We start from the raw sequence: 25985 nt of genomic DNA on the forward strand, positions 1-25985 counted from the left end.
CGCTCCCAACTGATACAATGGCAAAGCACTTTCCAAGCCTACTTTTTATTGGTTTCTTGCCTGCCTGGTTCTGTTCTGATTGGCTACTCCGATATCCCCACCACCAATCCAGAAGAAGATAAGTTATGTACTAACAGGGGGCATTTCTTAATATTCAAACTGTTTCATACAACAACAGTTTTAACTGATTTCCCTTGCTAACATAATAGCTGAAATGGTCAAAGACACCGACCATGCAGGGAAAATATAGTTGCTTTTTTTAATGCCAACTGGATCCAGTTCAACACTGCCCTGACTCTTCTCTCATTTTCAGGCAACTGTTTCCATTTTTTTTTTTTTTTTTTCTGCTTTTCAACGTTCTTTATTCTCGTTTTCCTCTTTCCTATTTGTGATTGGTCTTTGGTCCTTAATTTGAAGAAATAGTGCCACCCATTTTCTGAGGGAGCAAAAATGCGTTGCTCTGCTGGGAGTGGTGGCACGTGCTTGTAACTCCAGCGCTCAGGGAGGCTGAAGCAGAAGGATAAGAAGTTCAAGCCCAGTTTGGACAACTTAGTGACTTGGCAAGATTCTGTCTCAAAATGAAAAAATAAATAAAAGGAATAAAGTGTAGCTCAAAGTGCAAAGGTCCTGGGTCCAATCCCCAATGTGGGGACAGGGAGAGCAGGCATGCAAGTAACCCCCAATTCTGGGACACCTAGCTAATCTAATATACAGAATGAATTTTTTAGTGAATATTAATCAACTTGTAGGTTACTTTCAAGGAAGAGTTCTTTTGTGACTAGAAAATTCCACTCTGTCATTCTTACACCTCATAAATCAAGGTTGTGGGATAGTCCCTGCTCCAAGAACTCCACAGCAGGAAGATTACTAAACCTATTATCAATCTTTTTTTTAAAAAAAAAAAATTATTTTAAAGAATAAAAGAAGGATAATATAATAATAGGAGAGGCTTACCAAATTACAGACAAAGTGGTATGAAATTATCAATGGCTGTTGTTTCACATATTGTTATCTACAAGATCATTTCTCAGGAAAACAAATAGACAAATAATAGTGAGTTACAGAAAAAAGAGGTAGGAGATTATCAATAGTTGTTGTACTATACTTTGGTATCTTCAAAGTGGCTTCTAAAGCAAATAAATAGAGTTATACATGAGTGACCAATTGAATAATCATTAACTATTTTCAATGGTTGTTGTAAGAAACACATAATAATAAACATATATCCATTTATGAAATAGGATAGAAACAATACAAACATTACAGAGTTATGGACAGATTGGTAGGAAAATATCAATGGCTGCTGTAATACATGGTGGTATCTTCCAAGTGGTTTCTCAGGAAGACAGAGATACGCAAGAAGGATCTAACAAACAATTACAGCCTAAAGGTTGTCAAAAATAGCGTATTACCTCCTCAGCAGTGACTCCTTTCACTGAGGTGTGATGGCTGGAAGGCAAGGATTGAAAAGAAGGACCGAGAGACTTGCACCTGTGTTTAGGAACAGGCTGTTTTCTTGTTCCTCCAGAGTCATGATTACCCGGGGCTCCTCCATGGAGATGACAGTCTGGCCAGAGGGAGGAGGCAGAGTATGCCCCGGGCCCCTTAGTTCCTGTTGGATTAACTGGTAGAATGGGTCTGAGCTCTGGGGCCTCTGCTTTAGAGTGCAGACCAATCTCCAGTGGTCACTTTTGCATTCAGGGCATGGCCCAGGGGGCCTCTTAGGGCAGTTCCTCTTGAGGTGGCCTGGCTTTTAATAGTGGTAGCAGATGAATGCAGTCATCAAGTTCTTCTTGGGGCCCCAGGAATCAGACTTATTATCAATCTTCTCTATTACTTAGGTATTAGGAAAACTTTGACAAGTAAAAGTCTCAGTTCCTAGACAAAATTTCAGTTAACAGCTCTGTATCTGACTCTGAATATAACAACCACATTTGGCATCAACACACCAGCACTCAAAATAGTCATGACTACAACTTTTTTTTTTTTTAACAGAATTGTGTGGTTCTTTTAAGCCACTTGACCCATTCCTATTAAATGGCAGAGATCAAAGTAAAAGAAAAGGTCTTACTCACAGGCTTTCTCCTGAGAGACCCATTCCTTATCCTTCCCATTCTGCCTTAACTCATCTACTGGCGAGTTTCACCATGCTTTCCCCATTTTCCTCTTCACCTGATCTATATTGGTAGTCACCTTGATTTCTACCAGGCATTAAGTTTGCACTGCCTCAGATCACTCTGCCTAATGTCCTTCCAGTTCTATGTCACTCCCCTCCTTCTATTGTCCCTCAGACTCTTTTCACCTAAACCCAATAGGAAATCTTCTGTGGTTTCAATTTAAGCTTCAAAATCCAGATTCAGCAAATCCTCACACTTCAGGAAAATTTTGATAAAATGTAGAGTCATGGCTTACAGTTCTGAAACCTAGAGATAACATATAACCAAAAGACGGATGCAAGCAAATTTCTATTTGCCAGTCTTTCCCTAGAGATCCTTTAAAAAATCCTTAATAGCTGGACATGGTGATGCACACCTGTAATCCCAGCACTCCAGAGGCTGAGGCAGGAGGATCACCATGAGTTTGAAGCCAGCCTGGGCTACATAGCAAGAGCCTGTCTCAAAAAAGATAAATTAAAAATAAAGAGCCATAATAAATTTATATTTCATTGTTTTTGTAAAGCGAGCAGACTTTGATAGCACTGGAGAGTTGAGGGCTCAGAGGATGCCCTGTGGGCTTGTTCTCAACCAGTCTTTCTGAACAGACTCTGTGACTGAGCTAGGTGCACAACATAGGCGGATGTATAGTTTCCCAGGCCCCTAACACTATGGTTGGCTCAGGTGTAGGAATGGGACTCAGATGAGACCAATAAGATGACTCCTTGGGCTGATACACACAGTCACTGAGCAGGAGCTGTTCTCCTTCCGTTTGGGGTGAGCTGTGATCAGGGTCACCTAGTGCATGGAACTGTGTGGAGAAAGCCTTCTATGAGGCATCATCTTTGATATTTCTAAGATCCTAATGGATAACTTTGGAATTCCTTCCCCAATTTTATCTTTTTCCAGAAGTTATTACTTAGTTAAAAAGCTTTCATCCATCTAGAAAGGCCGGGAATGAGGAACAGTTTTGTTTTCAAACCAACTACTGGTTCCTTTATGTTTCTTCTGCAGTTTATTTGAAAGCTGAAATGTTTCTTTTCTCAGCTCATCACCCGCCTTACATTTTAGAAGAAACCAAGTAGCACTGAAATGCTGTCTGGAAATTGTCTTGGCAGGATTATTGATTTCATTACTTAAATAATTGCAGCCAAACTTATTTTAATCTCATAACAAAGGTTGTATTTCCTCCAGCTTCCAACATTTTTCTGTCTTTCCTATAAACTATGCCTTGTAGCCTCCTAGAGCATCCTAGAGCCTCCTAGAGTGACTCCACTTGAGGCCTGGAGGCTTTTGCTCACACTCCCTTGTAGACCTTCCTGGCATAGGCCTCCATCCAGTCCCAAAGCCAGGGCCACCTATTTTAGGTTTTGTTATGCCCACTTGTCACTCCCAGGTTCTAAGACATGTATGTAATACATTGCTGTGTAACAAATAAACACACAAATTAGTAGCTTAAAACAAAAACAATCATTTATTTGGCTCACAAGTCTGCAGTTCTGGCAGTGCTCAGCAGGGAAAGTCTGTGTCTACTCCATACAACATTAGCTGAGTGGCTTGACTGGAGACCCACTTCCGAGATGACTCAGCCATAGGCCTGGCACACTGAGGATGACAGCTGGCTGGAGCTCAGCTGAGGCTGTGGCTTCCGGTCCCTTCCATGTGGGTCTCTCCACCTCTCCATGTGGTTTCTAAGAGCACACATCTTAAGAGAGCTGGGCAGAAACCACATCACCTTTTATGCTCTTAGCCTTGGAATATCACATAGAACCACTTTCCCTACAGCACAGGCCTGCACAAATTCAAGAGGTGAGAACGGAGACCCATTTCTCATTCCTCCTCATGTAAGGAATGTTGTAATCATATTGTAAAAAGCACATCTGAGATGGGAGATGGGGCCATCTTGAAAGATATAATCTACCATATTAGAATGAACACTGGAGTAACTGTCATATTAGAATGAACACTGGAGTAACTGTCAGTCTCTCACAAGTTGGGGCATTATGCTCACCTAAACAGCAATCTGCCTGCTTTGCTTAGTCTAGTGTGGTAGTTTTCTAAGGTCAGTTCTGTTCGGATTCATGGGAGAAGTTCCATCATATTTGGCAACATGAGGAAAATCAAACATAAAGCTCTATAATAAAGCTTGTTTTTTTTTTCCATGTAAAGGGTAAGGTTTTACCCTGAGATCATATCTTCCCCATGGTTTTGGTGTTAAAATGTCTTTTATTAAATGATAATAGGTAGTAGTTGTTTTCTTAAGAGGTTATATCAGTATCCTCCCTTTATTTTTCTATATTTTTCTGATCAATGAAATCCAAAACTCTAAATAACTGCTGTCTAGAAATTATCATAGCACTGAATTTAGTCTTTGACTGACTACCTTTCAACTACTGTGGAGGCATTTTTTAATTACTAGTACATACTCTGAATAGTAATTATTCTGTGGAAGTTCACAAAAAGCCATGCAGTGCATAAGGGCATTTTAACCATCCTACGAATCTATAATGTGCAACAATAAGTAACAACAAATACTGTATCTCTCAAAAAGTTATAGATCTATAGATGTAAGTAAATGTCAGATCCTCGCATCAGCAGAATCTTTGAAATAAGACCCAGGAATCCTTGGGTAAATCACTAGGTTCATGGGGTTGACAAATGATATGACATTCAAGATGAAGGCTTAGGAAAGAGACAATCAGAAGAGAAAATAGACACAGAGCCATAGTGTGGGATGCGTGTGGCTTGCCCGTTGGAGGAATAGGGATTGAGATGGGGCACTAGCATAAGTAAGATATGGAGATAAAGTTATTTTTATAAAGGTGAGCAAGCTCTATGAATGGATGAAAAGGTAGTGAGTTCTAGGAAGAAAAGTAGAAAAGTGAATTCATTTAACTATTATTTACGAATCTACTATCTTTCAGACTCTTTAGATATAACAAAGTTCGTATCCTCAAAAAGTTCAGAATTCACATGCAGAGACAAATACAAACAATTAACCAGCTATTAGCACTAAGGGTGCTCAAAGAAGAAAGGATTAGTTCTTTGTAATAGTGGGGATAAGGAAGTGGAGAATTACAAACTGCTTCACCAAGGGTCAGGGTTGAATTTTGAGAGGTTCTCATAGCTGGGGGCAAGTTGAGGAACAGAAGCTGATGACGGAATTAGATAAGCAAATTGTGAGGAAGGTAGAGGTGTCATGATTGGCATAAAGGTGCCATTATAAGGACATTTACAAATATAGCATTAGCAAGTATATCAAGAGCTACAAAAATTTTGAGGATAAATATTGAGAAATAAGTATAAAAAGAGAGAGAGGCTTATTATAAGGGGTCTCCAGAAATGCCACCATCTTATTTGAGAATCTTAGAAGCAAAATCCAGGGTTCCTTTTGTGCTTACAATGAATACTCACCTGGGAATTAATGTTATTCAAGATCAGGATCAGAAAATACAAAATTAAGAGTAGAAATAACAACAATGGCACCTGGCCTCTTCCTAAATTATTGCAGTGTTGAAGGACATTGGACCTCTAGAAATGTCCTGTATTAAGAAAATGGAGCACAGATACCCTTCCTTATATTTCTCCAAAAACACCAGCTTTTGGAGAAGGCCTACCAAAGAGAGGGGTAAGTTATTGCCTATTCTTCTGCTCAAGGAAGCTGAAACCAAATTGCTTGTACATTCTTTTTTAAATCTCAAAACTTAAGACTTTGGGAGATACTTTAAATGGTTATCTCAAAACCACGATTGAGACAATGTCAAGTGACAAAGTATCACTGAATTGGTCATTTATTTTCCCTCTTCCTTAAAATGAAAAACTAGCTTGCAGAGCAAGGCAAAGAAGAGAAATTCATAAGAACAAAGAATATCCTTTAAACATTTTCTTTCCTATAAAACTTGCCCAGAAAATGCCAAAATAATAGAAGGTTCAGGGGCTTGATTAAATAAACTACAGAAAAGGACTTTCCAAACCACCAATAGGAACCCAAGTGAGATGTTTAAAACCCTAGGAAAAAGAAAACAAAACAGGAGGAAAAATGTTGTGGAGTCATGACAACAACCATATTGATATACCTAGAGAACAGGAGAAAACTTCTAAATACAAAGCTACATAGGTTGGTGTTTATTAACTTAAAGATAGAAAGAGGTTAAAGATAAATATGGGTTTTACTCAGAAACTATATCCAATTTATAGGTGAATTTTAATTGGAACATAAAAAATAATAATTATAACCAGAGGACCCTGATCCAGACAATTCTTAGTATATCCTTGCTCCAGAATTTCATTCATAAATAAAAAATAAAATATCATACAGAATTTCATTGATAAGATTTCTTTTGGAGAGAGCAAGAACAAAATTGTCTTCCTCTGGAAATAACCAAATGTGTCTTTTTAAATGGAATTCTCCATTTGAATGGAAATGTTTGTCTCAATTACACAAAAAGTCATGGCACTCTCTAAGTGGTTTTTAAAGACTCCCTGTGGTCTCTGTGAGCGATTTCTACCCAAGTGCTTTCCTGATGGAGTACATGAAACTCACATGGGCCTGCGCAGGGAGGAGCAGACACAAGACCGGAATCTGGGCAGAAGTACTCTGAACAGGGTAAAACCAAGCAACAGTGACTGAATCTTAAACATTTTTATAAAATTTTGTATCAATTTTCTTGACTTCGATTGGCATGAATAGGTTTGCCTTTGCTGATATTGGAAGAAATTATGGCCTTTTACAAAATATGTGTCCAGCAGAAGGTATAATCTTGACTTCTCTTCTGGCTATGGCTTAGTTTATAATGGATTTGGCATTTTCGCTTGACCTGGAAGGAAAGAGATTTTTTAAATTACATTTAATTAGCTTGTGATAAAAAAATTAAACCAGTTTTTAAAATAATGGACACAGGATAAGTACACTCCAGCTGAAACCAGCTGAAATCTTGCTGTTATTGGTATATCAGGTCAAATACTCTCCCGTATGTACATAAAAGCTATGAGACCATTCTTCCCATATAATCAGTATTATTGTTCCTAACTTGGCTATGGACTAGAGTAACTTTGAATAATTGCTGAACCTGTCAAGTTTTCATTACTTCATTGTAAAATGTGGGATCATTTCAGAGGCTCTATCAAGACCTAACATCTTACTAAAATAAAAATACTTAGCGGGGGTTGGCCAACATAGGGGACTTAGGGAAAAGGCAATTCTTCTACAGAAGAGAAATATCAGGGAAAGTGAAATAGTCAGAAGAGTCATATTTATAGGGAACAAAAGTAGGTTAATTGTTGCAGGGCTTGAAGAAGGGAGGAATACAGTGTCTGTTAATAGAAGGTTTCTTTTGGGGGTGGTAAAATGAGCTAAAATTAGATAATGGTGATAATTATATAACTTTGTGAATATACTGAAATCCACTGAGTTTAAAGGGTTCACTCTTTAAAAAGGTGAGTTTTATAGTATGATTATTATATCTCAACAAACTGTTATTTTATTAAAATCTCAGGTATGCTTGCCATGAAGTTTCTGATACATGAACTTTCCTCACACTCAGGATGGTGTTGCCACCGTAAGTTTTTCTCCACATACAAAATTATAATGCTGAAAATCTTTTTCCAGTGCTGCCACTCTCCTTCCCAGGAGGACATGCTTTCCTATTTGAGAATCACTGCTCAAGATCAAAGACACAGTAATCATATAAGATGTAATGACAAGACTGGTACAACACTGTGGAAATCAGAATGGAGATTCCTTAAAAAAAAAAAACTACGGTTAGAAGTCCCATTTGACTCAGCTATTCCCCTTCTGGGTATCTTCCCAGAAGAATTAAAAACATCATACCACAGCGATATTTGTGTACCCATGTTTATAGCAGCACAATTTGTAATAGCTAAATCTTGGAAACAACCCAAATGCCCATCAACTGAGAAATGGATAAAAACGATGGCTTTTATATATAATATATATATATAATGGAGTATATTACTCAGCCATAAAGAAAGATAAACTGGAGACTTTTATAGGTAAATGGATATAACTCAAGATTCTACTCATAAGTGAAATAAATCAGACCCATATGTGTAAACACCGTATTGTCTCACTAATGTGAGAAACTGAAAAAGTAACTAAGATCCAAAATGTAAATAAATATTGTGAATTGGGAAGAAACTGTTCAAAAGAAAATACAAATTGTGATGGGAGAGAAGGGAAAGGAAGAAAGGGAAAAAGAAAAAATATATTTATACACAAGATAGTTAAGATAGTTATACAGCTAGTTTCTCTTAGTTTATTGAAAAGAAAGGCTTGTGTTACTATTGTTTGAATAATGTATCACGGCTATATCTTGTACTCTTAATAACTACTATGAAGACAATACACAATGTATTAATTATTGTAACTCTCCTACTACTATTTTAAAATTCTTATTGTTATTTTTATTTTTTTCTCTTTAAAAGAAAAAAAGAAAAATAATGTAATGACTGATGATAGTAATATCAAGATTGCTACTGGGTATTTCCTATAGAAGGAATTCAGTTACCAGTTATTCCTAATAATGAAACGGGAGCTGTGTTAGAGCTGCTAAGCTATAGTATCTTCAATAACATTGAACCTAATCTTCATCTTTTCTGACATTCAAACTACTTTTTACCCAATACTTACGGGATGTAGCCATTTTTGTGAAGATAGGAGTCACAATATCTTCTAAGTTTTGCCTCTGCTCAAAAAGCTCATTAATGGAAGCTTCTGGATGGGTTTCCAACCACTCATTTTTTACCCGGCATGCATTGAGGACAGTGTTCTAGGAACAGAAATAGAGAATTTACTTTGCATTTATGCACTAAAAAATAAACTCCATAGTATCTCTATCAATCACCTTCTGTGGGCATAGAAATGATTCGTATCTGCTCTGCCCAAGACAGTACTCATTAGGTACATCCAGCTACTGAGTGCTAGAGATGTAGCCAGTGTGACTGAGACACTGAACTTTAAATTTTATTTAATTTTAAATAATTCAAACTTAAATAGCTATATGTGGCTTGTGGCAACTAAACTGAACAGTATTGCACTGACATTAGTGGAATGTGAGTTACCAAAACTCACCATCAAGATTCAAGAAGCTTGCACCAGTTTACAGTTCTCCCTAATTTTTTATTCTCATTGAACTCTGTGACAAAAATAACAGCTTGAAAAGGCTGGAAAAGAATAAGTAGATGGTAGGAACTGCATGCAACTCAATAGACAATACTGACATTTCCTCTCAAATGGTTCAGTATAGGAAGAAGTTCTACCCCGCTGAAAACCTCTCCTTTTGCACATATGCAGCAAACTTCTGATGTCTGATGGAAGGTGTTTGTAATACTATACCTCATAAATATGTACAAATATAATGTGTCAATCAAAAACTTAAAAATTAGAAAAGAAGTGATGTTTATTGTACTATGGTTTCTAAGAATAAAGAGAAATGAATAAATTATGGTATGTCTTCTCATGTTATTAAATAATAAGCAATAATAGATACAGAAGTATGCACAAAGAAGTGGGTTTTAAAGGTGTCCATAGTTATTAAGAAGGAGGAAAAGAAAATTAAAGAATAAATGTTATAGTGTGATTACATTTTTATGAAAATAAAATCCCCTCCTTCACAAGCCCTTATAATTTGTGTATAGCCATTTGATTACATAAGTGGAGGTGAAAATATGCAAACTTGACATGTTATTATCACAACCACAGGTAATAAGATGGAAATGGCAAAGAGAAAACAATGAATTTTGTTTTAAATGTTGTTTATCTCTGATTATTACTGTATGTATACATTTTCTTGTTCAGATAACCAAGTTTCTAAAAATTAAATCTGAAAGTTTTCTAGCAACTAGCTTGACAAAGAACTATTTCTTTGCACCAAGAAAATTTTGTTTTGTAGATCTAATGGCTCCAGTAGCTATTTTGATAGAACTTTTCCTATATTTTGTTTATTTCACAAGAAATTTTGTAGAGTATTTTTAGATTCCAGTGCCATATGTAATTTATCAAATTCATAACTTCCTTATTTCTTTTTAGCAACAGCTAATTCTTTGTCATCTAAGAGAAAGATGTCAGAGAAAATTCACAGAGCACTTTTCATAAAATAATTTAAAACTAAAATACATTTATCATACTTTGACCATATTTATTCAATGTACATCAAAATCAATAAAGTAGTTCACAGGCAATACGTAGATACAGTAATATGGTAAGTCAGCCTTACCATTAGCTATCTTTATATATGCAACTTTTTCCCATTATGGAAATTTTGATATATTAAAAATATATAATGTATGCATAGATGCTAAAATGTATAATGTATATGTAAGATTTGAAGCTCAATAATGCAATGAGTATCAGTGGACCCTACCAAGTAATGAAAGAAACTGCCAGTAGTACTGACACAACTTCTGCATCTCTCCCTGTATTCGCTGTCTCATTGCCGACACACAATAGCCAACCATTTAAAGAGAGGAAGGTTTAATTTAGCTCACAGGAGAGCTCCTCATCTTCAAGAGATTCAGTACATGATCAGTAGGCTCCAAGGAGAAAGCATCATGATGCAAGGGCATGGCAAGCCAAAACTGCTTAGTTCATGGTGGTCAAAAAACACCACAAAGGAAGAGTGCCAGAGAGGACTGGAAGAGGAACCACATACAGTACCCAGGACCACAACCCTATGACCAATCCCAGACAAAACATGAAGACATTACTAGTTTGTTAGGCATGTAGAATATAGGAGTCAAAGAGTCAGAGAACTTCAAAGAAAGGCCTGAGAAGGCAAGCAAGAAGCCCCCCATGAAGCCACATGTAAAGCAGCGGGAATGTAGTCAAAGGTGTTATGGAGACCCTCAGAAATTGGAGATGCCAGAAACATGGAATATCAATTTTTCTTTTTTAACAAAGTATAAAAGAGATAAAAAACCCAAAACAAAATACTTGAAATTTATAATTCAAAATCAAATTAGCATAATATTAGTTACAAAACTATGTCTTCATGTAGTCTGTAATCCTGGCACTTAGGAGCCTGAAGCAGGAGGATCGTTGTGGGATTTGAGACCAGCCTGGGCTACAAAGTGAGCTCAAGGCTAGCCTAAACTGCATAGTGAGACCCTGTCTCAAAATAGACTACAAAAAAATATAAATAAAAATATTTATACAACTGATGAAAGAATGGCTCAAAATGGAAGAATTTTCCTTTATTCCTGAAATAAAGTATGTCCAACAGAAGCTGTGAAGGTTTTCAGACTTGGTACAAACACCTCATCTTTGTACAGACACAAGAACTAACACATCAGCCCACTCACGGCTGGAGTGAGGCTGGGGCCACTGCTCCCTCCCCAGGTAGCAGAGTAGTCACTTGGGCTATTGACCTCCACCAGCATCATATATATGGTTTTCTAGAATATTGCGAAAATATTATTAAAGATGTTTGCTTCATGCAGACTGTTGGACAGTCCAGGCTGTTTGGGCCCAGTGGCTTTTAGTGTCACCTGACTTGTTGTTTGGGAGTCACCTGGGCTTCAGAAAGGCCAGATAACCGTACTGAGGTTCCATATGCCCATCCTTGGGAACAAAGTTTAGCAAAGAGACAGTTTACCTTTAAGACATCAGCAGGTAATACCACCAGTTTCCAGGACATAAACCAGGAAGGCATCAGACAAGACAGCAGGAAGCAGAAAATGGACAAGGAGAGGATGCAGTGAGGAGGGTGTGACCCAGCTTCTGCTGGGGAGGGTCCAGAAGCATCACTGCCTGAGTGGGTAGGGAGGCCTGACCAGCCTGTGCTTGCTGGGAACATCACAGCAAGTGACATTTAGGCAAAGGTGCTACCACTGTGGCTGTGTCTCAGCATGTGACTTGTGGTACAAACCAGGTGGACTTACAGTAAAAGACCTAGAATCCCAACTAGTGAATTAAAATATGGACCTTAATAACTATTATATTAATAAATTGGCTCCTGTAATCTAGGGGAGAGATTAGATGAGGCTGGTTTGCTTAATATCCAATCAAATATATGCATTTGAAAAAATATTTTGTCCTTTTAAAAGTTTTTATTTTTATTAGTACAGGTTTGCAGTACATAATGATTACATGAGGCACTAATATACTTGTCTTTATTTTTATTGTAAGGGCTACTTCTCATTTCTTCAGTGTTTTTTAGCAATTAGTAGTTTTAACATTCTAATTTCTTTATATTACCATAAAATAAGAATAGAGGATAGACACAAAATTGAATATTTGCTTAAAAACAAGAAAGGTCAAATAATTGTTTTATCCCAACATTGTGTTCTACTTGATCTGTACATTCCACTATCCCATTCCTGGAGATTAAAACACAGGGTTAAAAACTGGAAGATGTGACAGAAGGAGCCCTGTCTTGAGCAGAGATCCCAAGGACTCTTCTCAAATGAAAGGTTGACAATTTTCCACCCTTGAGCCTGCAAAAAGTGGAGTCTTGCTGATTCCTGAGATACCCTCAAGGCATCTTTCTTCCTGTTCTTGTACAAAATACATCACTGTTTTTTAATAGCATTAATCTCTTCAGCACACCTCCTTTGGCCTCAATTTTACACATGATTCTTTCTAGGCAAAATGTAAGTTTTTCAAACTTTTCTGCTCTGCGTTTTGCCCCCAATTCTCACTACAAACCTGGCTAAAAGCAACAAGTATTACCCATGCCACAGCTTGGATATTCAGCTGTCTTGAAATTTCCTCCACCAGATTAATTAGTCCACCATCTTTAATCTCAGTCTCCTGCAAAGTCTGAGCACATAGCTAGAATTCAGACAAATTTTCTGCCAGAGTGTAGCACACGTGGTCTACAGTTCAAATACCAATGGAGTCCTTGTTCCTAACTGAAACCTCTTGAGCCTGGCCTTTACCATCCATATTCTTGTCAGCAGTCTGGTCTTCTTTATTTTCTATACTGAACCCAGGGCCTTTTGCAGTGAATCACATCTCCAGCCTCTTATATTATTTTTAGTTTTTTTTCCAGACAGGATTTTGCTATGTAGTTCAGGCTATCCTTGAACTCACTGTGTACCCCAGACTGGCCTCAAACTCACCCTGATCCTTCTGTCTCAGCTTTCCAAGTGCTAGAACTACAGGTGTGTGCCACCATGCTTGGCAGCATTCTGGTCTTCTGAGCTCCAGACTGTTACCCATCAGGCTCTGCTTACTGAATTCTAAGGCTTCTAAACCACATAGTCAAGTAGTCACACCAACATACCTCTGCTACCAGTTTTCTGTATCAGTCAGCTTTCTTGTCATTAAGACACAATACCCCAAGCCCACAATTTAAAAAAGAGGATTAATTTAGCTTGGAATTTTGGGAGATTCAGCACGTGAGCAGCAAGCTGCAAGGCAGAAATGTCATGGCAGAAAGGCATGGAAAAGCAAAGCTGCTTAGTTCATGGCACCCAGGGACAATATGTAGTATCCAAGGTCATGGTAGGTGTGTCTTAATCCAATGAAGTTGTCATATCAAAATTAATGGTCATATTCTCTAACCCCTGTCACTGGCCTAGAAGACGTAAGTGTGATCTCTTGTTTTGTTTGGTTTTGGTTTTCATTTTCGTTTTCATTTTTGTTTTGGCTGAGCATGGTAGCACACTCCTGTAATCCCAGAATTTGGGAGGATGGGGAGGATCGCCATGAGTTCAAGGCCAGCATGGGCCACATAGTGTCTAAAAAAAAAAAAAAAAAAAAAGTTTTTTTTAATTAGTTTTACCCCCATATGTAGGTATCTCTAAATAATATAGCTTTATTTTGCTGGGTTTCACCCTTTATAGAAATCCAGGTAGTCTTCAGTGATTATTTTCCATTCAATACTACATTTGTAACATTCACCCTTGTTGTCAGATCAGTCTATCCCTTACCAGTGATCTATGAAGGAAAGAATGGAGAGATGGAAGAAATTGGGGAATGAAGAGGGAGGACAGAAGCGGGAGGGGAAGAAGGAGAAAGAAAGAAGAGAATCGGTATGGACTACCACCTACCTCTACAATGTTAGTGGAGAAATTAAGATGTAAGACACATTCTCAAAAGACTTTCAGAATAATAATCACAATACAGTACCTTGTCTTCCTTAAGGAGCTTCCCTGGTCCCTTTTCTGAGTCAGTTATGGTTAGGGAAACTTTTGTAATATACTTTCTCAGAGCCAATCTGGCATCTAAAAGAATAAGACAGTAAAACACACACTGATAAAACAAAGATTTTTAAAAAGCATTCAACTCTTTGTAAAGTACATTAGAACTTTATAAAGTTATATGTATGGAATTGATTGTGGTTGTTCCACTGAATTCCATAAAAATAATATTCAACCAGCACATCTCTTGGGAGCACTCAGTGTATTCCTAAAATTGTGCTAAAAGTTTTGAAGAACAAAGGAAATATAAAATATAACACCTGACAACGAGAAGCTGTCTATTAAAATGTCTACTCTAGAGAAAAAAACAAAAAAAAAAATTTCCAATAGGCAAACTGTTCCTCTTCTTAATACTTCACAAAAATTTCAAAAATATTTACTTCTTTAAGCACTTCCAAAAAAAAGGACTTAATAGTTACATTCACAGTAATGGTATCACAAAATTTCTAAGGCCTATTTCAATAAAACTGTAATATTTACTGAGAGAACTAAGACTCAAGTAGAGGAGCTTATCATATTTCTAGATAGAACAACTGATACTATAATTGTAAATTAGTCCCAAATTAATTTAAATGTTGATATATTTGTTTTGTGGGGCTGCTACAGTAAATAACCACAAATTTGATGGCTCACAATGACAGAAATTTATCTTCTTACAGTTCTGGAGGCCAGCAATCTGAAATTAGTTTCACTGACCTAAAGTTAACATGTTGTCAGGGCTGGTTCCTTCCGCTAACTCTGACGGGAGAATCCGTTCCTTTCTTTTTCAACTTCCAGTGGCTGCCTAAATTCCTTGGCTTGTGGCTCCTTTTTCCATCTTCAAATATATCATTCTGATCTCTTCCTCAGCAAATCACCTTCTCTCCTGTGTCAAACCTTCTACCTTCCACTTACAAGGACACCACAATTACATTAGGGGCTCATCTGGATAATCCAGGATAATCACTCATCTCAAGAACCTTAAGGATCCAGGTGGTGGCGCAGGCCTGTAATCCAAATACTTGGGAGGGTGATGCATAGGGATCACCTCAAATTCAAGGCCAGCCTGGGCTACATAATGAGTTCAAGGACAGCCTGAACTACATAGTGAGACCCTATCTTGCTTTGTCAAAAAAGCAAATTAAAATCTTAAGGATCTGTAAAGTCCCTATTGTCATATGAAGATTCACAGGTTCCAGGATTAGGACCTGATATCTTTGAGCACCCTCATTAGGCCTACCACAGTCCTCCCTCTTTCCCCCTGTGGGGAACCACTCAGACTGCTTCAAAGCTCAGGGGCACCTAAGGACACCTGAGGACATGATCCTGCTTGTCTAGCACAGGCGCACAGTAGAATAGTTACATAACCATGACGTAGCACAGGTAAGCATGCACTGGTTACAGCACTGTATAAGAATGTAAATACAAGATAACCTGTATAAGAGTTATACAATAGAGACGCAGGCTGCTCCTGTGCTCTGCTCAGCTCCATGCTGCCTGCTATTGTTGCTGATGTCTTGCACATGTGCATTCTTTAACGTGGAGACTTCACCCATGAAAATCTCCCTTGAGTCTCCTGAGTGGGCCAACACCCCCTCACAACTCATATCTATCCCAAATGCAAAATACATTCATCCCCCAAATCTTATTACAATATCAACTCCTATCCAAATTCATACTTAAATATCACAACTCAAAAGTCTCAAATCTTGGTGCTCCAGAAGTAAAATCAGTTAGCACAAGATACTTATACAAAAGTCTCAAATCTTAAACTCTACATGATCTAAACAATTTACAGGTGAGACTCGAGTATGCCATCCTGGAGCAAAACTCCTCTTCATCCATGGGCCTATTAAACTAGAAGAAACAAGTTATCTTCTTCTGAACAACAGTAGTAGAACAGGGATAGAATTATAGTTATAGACCCTGCCATTCAAAAAAAGAAGAGAATGGAAAGAAGAAAGGCATTACCAGTTCCAAACAATTATGAAATACAGCAAGGCAAATTCCATTAGGTCTCAAGGCCTAGGAATAATCTTCTTTCTCTTGAGACCTGCCCTCAGATCCTGAAGTTTTACCCTGTGGACCTGAGGTTTCAGCCACTCAGTCACCCTCCCTTTCTCATGAAAGATATCATGTGCTTGCAGCTGAATAGTTTTATTCATCTGCTTCCTGTCTATACAATGTTTAGGAGTCCAGTATCCTTTTTTCATTTTTTCCTCTTTGTCCCTTTGCTTAAACCAGTGTTTCTTTTGTAGAACATTCTCAAAAAAATGGTGAGTCTCCTGGCACGTCAGAGAGATTCACTTATTAGAAAAGAGTGTCCTCCACAAGTCTCTCTTGGATAATCTCATTTCTATTCTTGACCTCTGGACAGACACCAGAACCCACAAGCCACACTTCTAATCTCTGCAGCATTAGCAGAAAGATATCTAGCTATATTGTTAGCTTTCTCTCAGGAGCATACTTTCCTGACAGCGAATTTCTTAATTTTAATGTCTATGTTAGTCAGATTTCTGTTACTTTAACAAAATGCCTGAGTTAATCCACTTATGAAGAGAGGCTTACTTTTCAGAGAGGCTCACAGTTTCAGAGCCTTTAGTCCATGGTCGGTTGGCTCTGTTGCTTTTGGGTCTCTGGTGAGGCATCGCATTATAGGAAGGAGCACATGAGAGCAAAGGCATTCACTCGATGGCCAGCAGCAAATGAACAGCAGAAGACAGGGCTGGGGGTCCACTCTCCTCCTCAAGGGTACACAATGCCTAGAAGGTTTCCCACCAGGCCCCACTTGTTAAATGTTCCACAAATACCCAATAGCACTAGACTAGGAATCAAACCTTAACATATGGGACCTTGTGGGAAACTTTTCCAAAGCATAGCTGTGCCTTTTATGATCTGGATAAGCCGAGACTTTCCCAAATCATCACGTGTAGTTTCACTTTTGCTTAATAATTCTTCCCTCAACCTACCTCTCTCGTTTGACTATAAACAGCAAGAAACAAATCAGATTAACCTTTCATCATTTTGCTTGGAAATCTTTTCAACTAAATATCCAGGTTCATCCTTGCAAGTTCTGCTTTCCACATAATGGCAATTTCAAAGCCACTTCCACCAGCAGTGACCCATTTCCAGGTACCAAAATATATACAAACCCCCTATATCTGCCATTTTGGATTAAAGATCAGTTTAAGTGGCAATGCCCAGCTAAACCGAGTCAGCATGGTTCGGGGCATGGAAGATCCACCCAGGGATTGCCACCAAAACGGCGTCAAACGAGAAAAGGAAGGGAAGCCTGCATGCTGCCGAGTTTCCTTGGAAAGGCCTTACTCCAGAATCCTGGAGGCCTCCACCGCGCTTAACCTGTGGGGGCTGCCAGAGGCTCCAAACAGCATCTCATCTCCCGCCCGCCTTGCAACCTCGCACAAGCAGAGGCCGCTGAGCTTGGGCTGTTGTTCTCTTCGGAGGAGCTCGGGTCTTCGCCTTCACCTTGGTGTCATCTCCTGGCTCTCGGCACAGACCCTCTGGCCTTCAGTACCTTCCCATGGGCTTTTCAGCGCTTCAGTCTTCCGTGGCAGAATCCTCGGGAGACTCCTCGGCCTCCTGATGTAGACTCACAGGGGACACTGCCGTGGGTTCCAGGCCTTCGGCTGGACTCAAACGGGACACGGCCATGGGATCCAGGACCTTCGCTGGATTCTTTGGATCTCCAGCGCACAGACAGATCTCTTGCACTCTTCTGCATCTGACTTTTGGATGAATATTATAAAATAATCCTATAAATTATATGCCCTATATTAAACTATTCCCTTGTAAACTCTGACTACAGCACCTCCTGTAACAAATTATCACAAACTTAGTAACTTAAAACAACAATAATTTATTCTTTTACAGTTCTGGGGCTCAGAAGTCCAAAATCAGCTTCACCCCGGGGGGAGAGGGCTAAAAGGTAAATCTTTGCCTTGCCTCTTTCAGCTTCTAGTACCTGTATCCCTTGGCTTGTGGTCCCCGCTTTATATCTTTCTATATACTTCCGTCTCTGCTTGCATCACCACATTACCTTCTATTCTATAAGGACACTGCGATTACAGTTAGGGTTCTCCATGGAAGACAGGGCAATTTCTTCATCTCCAGATCTTTAGCTTAATCACATCTACAAAGTCCTTTTTGTCATATAATACGAAAAGCTTCCAGGGGTCAGAAGCTGGATATCTTTACAGATATTACCTGGCTTACTAAAGCTGGATATCTTTACAGATATTACCTGGCTTACTAAAAATCTCATGAAATTCCAAACAAGAATACTTGAGAGATTTGATGAAATCACTCTAAAGCTCTAGTGTTGTTATCTGTAACACCTAACAGTCGCTTTAAGCTTCATCTGTATATAATAAAAGTACCTTCCTTTGTTGAATTCAGGCCCATTATTGGACTAGTATTAATAACTATGGACTAGCTACCTGGTCTTATCGCTTCCAACTCTTCACAGCTTTCATGTTGCAAGCATAATTAATTTCCTAAACTGGAATCCAGGACTTAGACCTTGGTTCTGCTAGTTGGGTGCCCTGAAGTGTGAGTGAATTCCGAACTTCAGTACAAGGACTTTTCATGAAGTTGCATCTGTATAACAAGTATGCTTTTCATTAAAAGCACATATTTATGTGGGTGAGCCAGTGGAGAAAGGAGCTTATTTGGGAGCATTCTCTTAACACCACAATATCTTAACCATTCAGGACCTGAGTTTCCTCATCTGTAAAATGGGAGTATCATACGACAGTCCTCAAAGAGCAATTATGAGGATTATAGTACATAATATGTATCATATATTATAGTATATAGTACAATGCATGGTGAAATCTAGTGTAGTATGTGGTATATATAGTACAACACATGCAAATATCTCAGCACAGTGCTGGTGCATGGTGAAACTCCCAATAAATTTATTGTTTTATGACTTCTCAAAATTCTATAGACTATTCCATCCTGCCAACCCAATGAAATACAAGGCCCCCCAAGATCAATTTAGCCACGAACTATTTTTCCAGCTGTATGTCCTCCAGCATTCATTCCAGATTCTATCCAGGGTTTATTCCTATTTCCTAGGCTCCACCCTACCCACGTCAGGTCCCTCGGCATCAGTTCTTTCAGGTCTCTTCTCAAGCACTGCCTTATCAAAGATGCCTCTCTTTGTTTCACTCCAAAAAATAACACAGCCAAGCATGGTGATGGACGTCTATAATCCTAGTGCTTTAGGAGGCTGAGGAGTTTAAACCCAGCCTGGGCAATTTAGCAAGACCCTGGAGGGAGGGGGAGAGGCAGGGAGAGAGGGAGGGAGAGACTGCAGGAGGAAGGAGGAGGACAGAGGAGAGGAGAGGAAAGAGAAAGAAAACGAGAGACAGAGAGAGAGGAAGAAAGAGAGACAGGAAGACAAGGAGGGAAGGAGAGACGGAGGGAGGGAGGGAAGGAGGGAACAAAAAAGGAAGGAAGGAAGGAAGGAAGGGAGGGAGGGAGGGAGGAAAGGGAGAAGGAAGGAAGTAAGGAAGGGAGGAAGGAAAAGAGGGCTCGGAATGTAACAGCATAAAGGCCTTGGGTTCAATCCTGGCACCACAAAAACAAAAACAAAACCCACACACACTGATTCACTTGCTGGCAGCTTCTCAACCTCTTTTTCTCCATTGCATGCCATTGATAATACAGACATAATCACCTTCTGTGGTCCTGTACTAAACAATAAGCTCCACAAAGGTTAACATTCTGATATTCTGCTTTGCGCTGAAAGGTGCATGCGTCCTCAGCTCCTAACACAACATTTGGCTTGTAACAGGCACTCAGTAAGTATCCGTGTGGGAATATTTACACAGAATGTCTTGGTAATTCTGAGATGCTCTCTCTGCTTCGCCACCCACCAAAATTCTACTCATTCTTCACGCCCAAAACAAATATACTTTAGTGAAACTTATTCTCCCATGTAGAACTCATTGCTCTTTCAACTGTTACACGTTTTTAATTTTATTTAGATCTCATTTTACTCCATCTTATCTTTTTTTTTTTTTTTTTGGTTTTTCTCCAGTACCGGGAACCGAACTCACGACCTTGAGCTTGCCAGGCAGGCGCTTTTGCCACTGAGCTAAATCCCCAGCCCTCCATCTTATCATTTTTATTATTACTTTGGGTTTTGCTTTTACCTATAGACTGTGAGCGCCTTAACAGCAGAGTCTGCCCCCATGTTTCTGTCTTATTTCTTCCCATATACTGTGCCACCTTCTCCTCATTCCCTACTTGGTAGCATCACATCAACTCCAAGGAAATATGAGTAAACTTTTTCCATGAGATAAGATTTTATTAATATGACTAATTTTTATGATTGACTGTTAGCTAGCAAAATATTAACAAATTCTTCACTTTAAAGAAAACTGGAGAAGATCAAACCATTAAGGCAAAAAGCAACAGAAAGTATCTTTAAACGCCGGGTGTGATGGCACATGCCTGTAATTCCAGCAGTTGGGAGGCTGAGGCAGGAGGATCATCATGAGTTCAAGACCAGCCTGGGCTACAAAGTGAGCTCAAGGCCAGCCTGAACTGCATAGTGAGGCTCTGTCTCAAAAAGACAAAAAAAAAAAAAAAAAAAAAGTACCTTTAAAAAACCTAAGGTGATTGGTTAGATGACATCTTTTCATTCTACTGTAGCTTTTTATGATGTCACTGAAGCTACTATGACTGGTGAAGTTACAATGATCATCACTGTACATTGCTCTGTCTCTGACCAATTTTTTACTGTAGACATTCTTCCCAATAGAGAAAGAAAGATGTCTAATCGAGGACCATCCTTGACTTTTCTTCTGTTGTTTATTTTCTTCTTCAGGGATAGCTTCTGCATTTGTGATGGAACAACCTGGACAAAAGCTGGGTGGGAAATTTTTCCAGAAGAAGTTCACTACCAGAAAGTGAAGCCTGCTGCCTCTCAGTGTCTGCCTTATCCTCTGGACAGACTATTCTGCAGCTTTGCTAACAAGGATATTCTTCACAGTTGTCTACACCTTACTTTAATTTTAGCACAAGCTCTCTTCATAATCTTGTCTGTTCTATCTGTGCACTACCTGTGGATGAAATGGAAGAAACACCAAAAAAAGGTGAATTCTTGATTCAAATAGCAAAAAAAATGATTCAAATAGTAGTGATCATAAAATCTAGATGAGCTCAGATGGGAAAATTATCAGTTTCTTTAAAAAAAAAAAGTATTCCTTTTCTCATCCTTTCTCTCCCCGTTCATACCCTATATCTAGCATGGTGTTTTGCACATCCTGGGTGCTCAACCAATGTGCACTGAGTTAAAGGGTCCTTAAAATCATTTGTTCAACCCTTCTATTTCAGGTAACAAAACATCAAAAGAAAAAGTAGTGAGCTACAGTGCAAGATGTATAGGAAATTAAATTCTCTGTCCCCATAGGTAGGTCCTTTGCTCTTAGCTTCCCCATAAAGTGAGGACTTGAAACAAGAGACCTCTTAGATACTTCTGGATCTACCTAAGAAAGCTAAGTACAAAAGTTGGCATGTACCTTTTAAATGGACTGCAAACTAATTTCTAATGTTAGGGTAATTTTCTGGGAACTAGAGCTCTTAAACTAATTTCCCACTTCGCCAATAGATGGCACCATAGTTACAGGCAATCTTAAAAGATCATGGACTGAAAAGAAATAAAACAATCTTGACTTTTGAAACAATTTAGATATCATAAATGTTTTCTTCTTTTTTAAATGACTATGATGTAGAGATAAGGTGATCTAGGGATGGGTGAGGGGAGACCCAGAAGAAAAGTGGAAGTAAAACTGATTAAAATGCAATATTATGTATCACAAACATATACAGTAAAGATAAAAACTAAAAAATAAAATGACTGTGATTGACTTTGTTTAGTAAAGGAAAATGTTCTGTTACTATTCAGAATACTCTCACTATAGAAAGCATTAATTAAGTGTTTTTTGATGGTGACTATAATTTTATATTGTATAATATAGGAAAACATTTTTTCCATACATATATAGGCTACTTCTACAGTAACTTTTCCTTGTATAAATAATTGTTGTATACATTTTAGTCATAACATTTGTCCCATGTTCAGCATATAAATTTAAAGTGGACTAAAATAAAACCAATATCATTTGCTTTTCTCCTTTCAGCTGAAAAAGCAAGCTTCTTTAGGTAAACTTGAAAATGGTGTGAAAGGCCCATCCTTCTATGACGTTGACCAGATACTCTGCACACTGCTGACCACTTCCTCGATGATAAACAAGTACCTGGACCAGATGTCCCAGCAGTCTAAGGAAGTTAAGCAACAAAAACTGAAGATGTGTAAAGAACCGGCAAGAGGCAAAAGATTCTAAACATGCGCATACATAAATGTAGTTATATTCAGATAACATACGTAACTGTAGTTATATATGCATATATTCAATACACATACATAAATGTAGTTCATTCAAATACAGAGATTACAAAAGAAAGAACAGGACTTATCCAAGGATAAAATGGCTCTCTGGGAGCTTTGGTAATTTTTTTTTCCATAATCTTTACTGAAGTTTTCCAAGGAAGCCTGGGTTTCCTTTCAACTAAAGAAAGAATCCACACTTACTACAGTCGCTCCCAGAATAAAATGAAAACAGCTCACCTGGCATATAAGGATATAATCTAGCTGTAATTATAGAAGTAGAATTTCTCAAGGGCTGACTGCGTGACAGGTATTGTGTTAGTGTTTAACAGCACCTAATCTAATTTTCAAAACAACCTACAGCCATTATTGGCTCCCTTTTCAAGAAAAGAAAACCAATAAAGACAGAATTTAAATACTTTGTCTGAGGTCATACAGGTTTAAGTGAAGACACTAGTATTTCAACTCAGACAATCTCAGGAAGCCAAGTACTTAATCACTCGATTATTTCGCTTATGCTAAGCAATGACTTACAGCTCCCATAAGGCAATCTTGTCACTGTCCCCACCACGCCACTTCTAGCTCTAAGAGTTTGCTGGTGTCCTTTTCTCTTCTATTGTGTATTCAAGTCCTATCCATTCTCGAAGCCCCAGCTCAACCCCAGCACACTGACTTCATGTTCTCTGACAACCCCATAGCATGGACTGCCAATATGCCAGGGCTTACCCTGAATCATAATCTTTCTGACAGCATTATATAACCCCCCATAAATGCCCAGAAACCAAGAACAACCAATTGAACCTACAACAATCATGCCATTTTCAATAATGGGCATTTAATAAATACTTGCTAACAGCATGAATCGGATAACAATACAAAACGAAGGCAGTGAACTTTGTAAGTAGTAGTTTTTAAGCTGATGTTTGCATACATACAAAGTTACACAGGTATATCTTCCAGAAATCTCCTTAGACAATGCTTTACAGGTTTGCAGGCATGATACAAGCAAACTATTAGCAACACTCAAAGTAACACAGTTTTTTTAACTTTATATTGAAGTATAATTCATATATAGCAAGTAAAAACATTGTAAGTGTACAGCTCAAAGAATTTTCATAAATGAGTGTGTCTGTATGGCCAACAACCAAATTAAGAAAAAGATGATACATCCCAAAAGTCCCCCCATGCCATAAGGGTACTTATATTCTAATTGCTAACACAATCGATTAACTTTGTCTAAACAAATATTTTTAAAATCCCTATTACAGTGTTTCCTACCTGTGGAATCAAATGTGCTATGAAATACTTTTAAACATTTAATGAATGGTCCACTTTGCCTAAGTCTCTCAGAAAACAGCCTTGGAAACATATATTGTACACAGAGCCTTATAGAAAACGACTGATTGAATTGTTAGACCGTAGTAAGTCAATAAGCTTCCAGTATACACAGTGACTATTAAGTACACTGTTTAAGGCAACAGCAAAATAGCAAGGGAAAAGGCAAATTTTATCATTGCTAGTAGTAATTGTGGTATAAATAAAACATCTAGCTGGAAGCTGGAAATGTTTACGATCACTTGCCATCACACCAATCAGTTTGTTAATACCATATGAGCTTGCTTACCTGCCCAATCGAGAAATTCAACGCACTCAGTCTGCGAATACCGAGCAGCAACATCTCGAGCTTTCTCCTCCCGGAAGTTCAAAGCCTCTATATCAACATCCAGCTCAACTAGTGCTTTCAAAGTTTCCAAACGACCCCAGGCTGCGGCACAGTGTAAGAGCGTGTACCCTGACAAAGAGAAGGACGATGGTCTGGTCAAATAGACTAGCGATGGTCCCCAACTTAGGGTGGTTCCACATGATTTTTCAACTTTACAAGGGTGCAAGTGGTAGACATTAAGTCGAAACCATACTTGGGATTTTGCTCCTCAGCCTTTTCCAAGGCAAGCAGTATGTGGTCCAGGGCTTTCTTGTAAGCCTGGGTAGCAACAATGAACCACAGCATCCAGTCAGTCACACAATCACAAACATAAACAATGGGTATTCTCCGGTGTATGCTGTTGCTCAGCTATGAAGCGATTAGACATATTAGATGCATTTTCCACTTCCGGTATTTTATGAATCTATTGGGTCATGACCACATCATAATTCAAGGTAAATCTTTCCATGGTTTTAGGCTATTTTATGCAGTAGATCATAGTCACAATCAAATATTAAACAACTACTATGGGCCAGCCACTAACTGTTATATGTAGCAAACTCTTAGTTTTATGAACTGTATGGTATCAGAATTTTTATAATCTTCATCTTACAGATAAAATTGAAGTCCGACAATGTTAAGAAACTTGCCCAAGAAACCCAGCCGATAAAATGATGGACACAAGACACCAACACAGGCAGTCTGAAGCCTGAGCCCTCAAAGTCAGCTAAGAAAGATGGTATATGCTCCCTAGCGGTCACCTATTTTGGAAGAATTGAATCTATGATTTTAAGGAATTTTCATCAAACTCTCAAACTAGCATTGCTGTTAATATTAATACAACCATGAAAATTAACTACAACTGTGTATGCTTTGGTTTGGAAAGTAATCATTTTAATTAAAGCTGAAATAAAGACCTACTAAATTAAAAATGAATTTCTTAGACTTGCTGAGGTGACGACCATGAGATAGAATTGTAAAGGTGAAAAAATAAAGGATGTAGCTTTAAAATTGTTTCGGACTGATTCTATAAAAGTCAAATCCGCAATCACTGTATTACCTGTTTTGAGAGTCCTCAGGTAAACTGCGACTCCGGGACTGCTAACAACCCTACATTCACAGGACATGAAGCGGAGGTGGATGTGGGTGTTTATAGAGTGCCTTCACAGGATACTCTTCCACCTGCCTAGGAAGGAGACCTGCCTAATGCCTTGTTGTGTAATCTGCAACCAGTTCTCTCACACAAGAAACCTGTATAGTGGTGATGCCCTTGTGGCTCTTGTCTGACCCACGTCAAGTTTAAGCTTACTTGACTATCACCAGGCAGAAACAGCCGGGTGATGAGCACTGTCGCAGAGAAAGTGCAGTCTCGAGTAGCCCCTGGTTCTCCAGATGGAAGGTGCAGATTCAACACACCACATTAGGAATCAAGTTCAAACATTGTATCCTGAGGGTATCCTGAGGGTGTAATGAATCAAGAGGACCACCCTCTTTCCTAAGTCATGCAAGGCAGGAGTAAGGAGGTAGAAAGAAAAGTGTGGTGACTAGCAGTATATGTAAGGAATGT

General features: G+C 38.6%; 2 protein-coding genes across 4 annotated transcripts in view; one reads left to right on the plus strand and one right to left on the minus strand.

Moving 5' to 3' along the window:
- Positions 1-3604: 3604 nt before the first annotated feature.
- Positions 3605-25985, minus strand: part of Ankrd45 (ankyrin repeat domain 45) — a 40055-nt gene continuing 17674 nt past the window's right edge. The window contains exons 3-6 of the mRNA XM_005374871.1: positions 24341-24508; positions 14245-14339; positions 8803-8941; positions 3605-6970 (exon numbers count right to left, since the gene is read on the minus strand). Coding sequence (XP_005374928.1) covers positions 6942-6970; positions 8803-8941; positions 14245-14339; positions 24341-24508 — 431 coding nt within the window. The 3' untranslated portion in view covers positions 3605-6941. The remainder of the gene's footprint in view (positions 6971-8802; positions 8942-14244; positions 14340-24340; positions 24509-25985) is intronic.
- Positions 21001-25342, plus strand: LOC102006539. Of its 3 annotated transcripts, none has more exons than XM_005374870.1 (3): positions 21001-21421; positions 22469-22690; positions 25034-25342. In XM_005374870.1, exons 1-2 carry the CDS (start codon positions 21005-21007, stop codon positions 22670-22672), a joined length of 621 nt encoding a protein of 206 aa, XP_005374927.1. In that variant the 5' UTR covers positions 21001-21004; the 3' UTR covers positions 22673-22690; positions 25034-25342. The 3 variants fall into 3 exon arrangements, with proteins under 3 accessions (XP_005374927.1, XP_005374926.1, XP_013376254.1); XM_005374869.1 differs by having other exon boundaries at positions 22469-22658; XM_013520800.1 differs by having other exon boundaries at positions 22469-22616.

Source organism: Chinchilla lanigera, unplaced genomic scaffold (assembly GCF_000276665.1).
Source record: "Chinchilla lanigera isolate Chin_1 unplaced genomic scaffold, ChiLan1.0 scaffold00005, whole genome shotgun sequence".
Taxonomy (NCBI): Eukaryota; Metazoa; Chordata; class Mammalia; order Rodentia; family Chinchillidae; genus Chinchilla; species Chinchilla lanigera.

Bases quoted from the DNA above. Each gene is read 5' to 3' on its own strand.
- LOC102006539 (XM_005374869.1), top strand. From the start codon at position 21,005: ATGACTGGTGAAGTTACAATGATCATCACTGTACATTGCTCTGTCTCT. The intron at 21,422-22,468 runs GTGAATTCTTGA...TTCTCCTTTCAG, and splicing joins GGAAGAAACACCAAAAAAAG to CTGAAAAAGCAAGCTTCTTT. The intron at 22,659-25,033 runs GCAAAAGATTCT...TTCATCTTACAG, and splicing joins GTGTAAAGAACCGGCAAGAG to ATAAAATTGAAGTCCGACAA.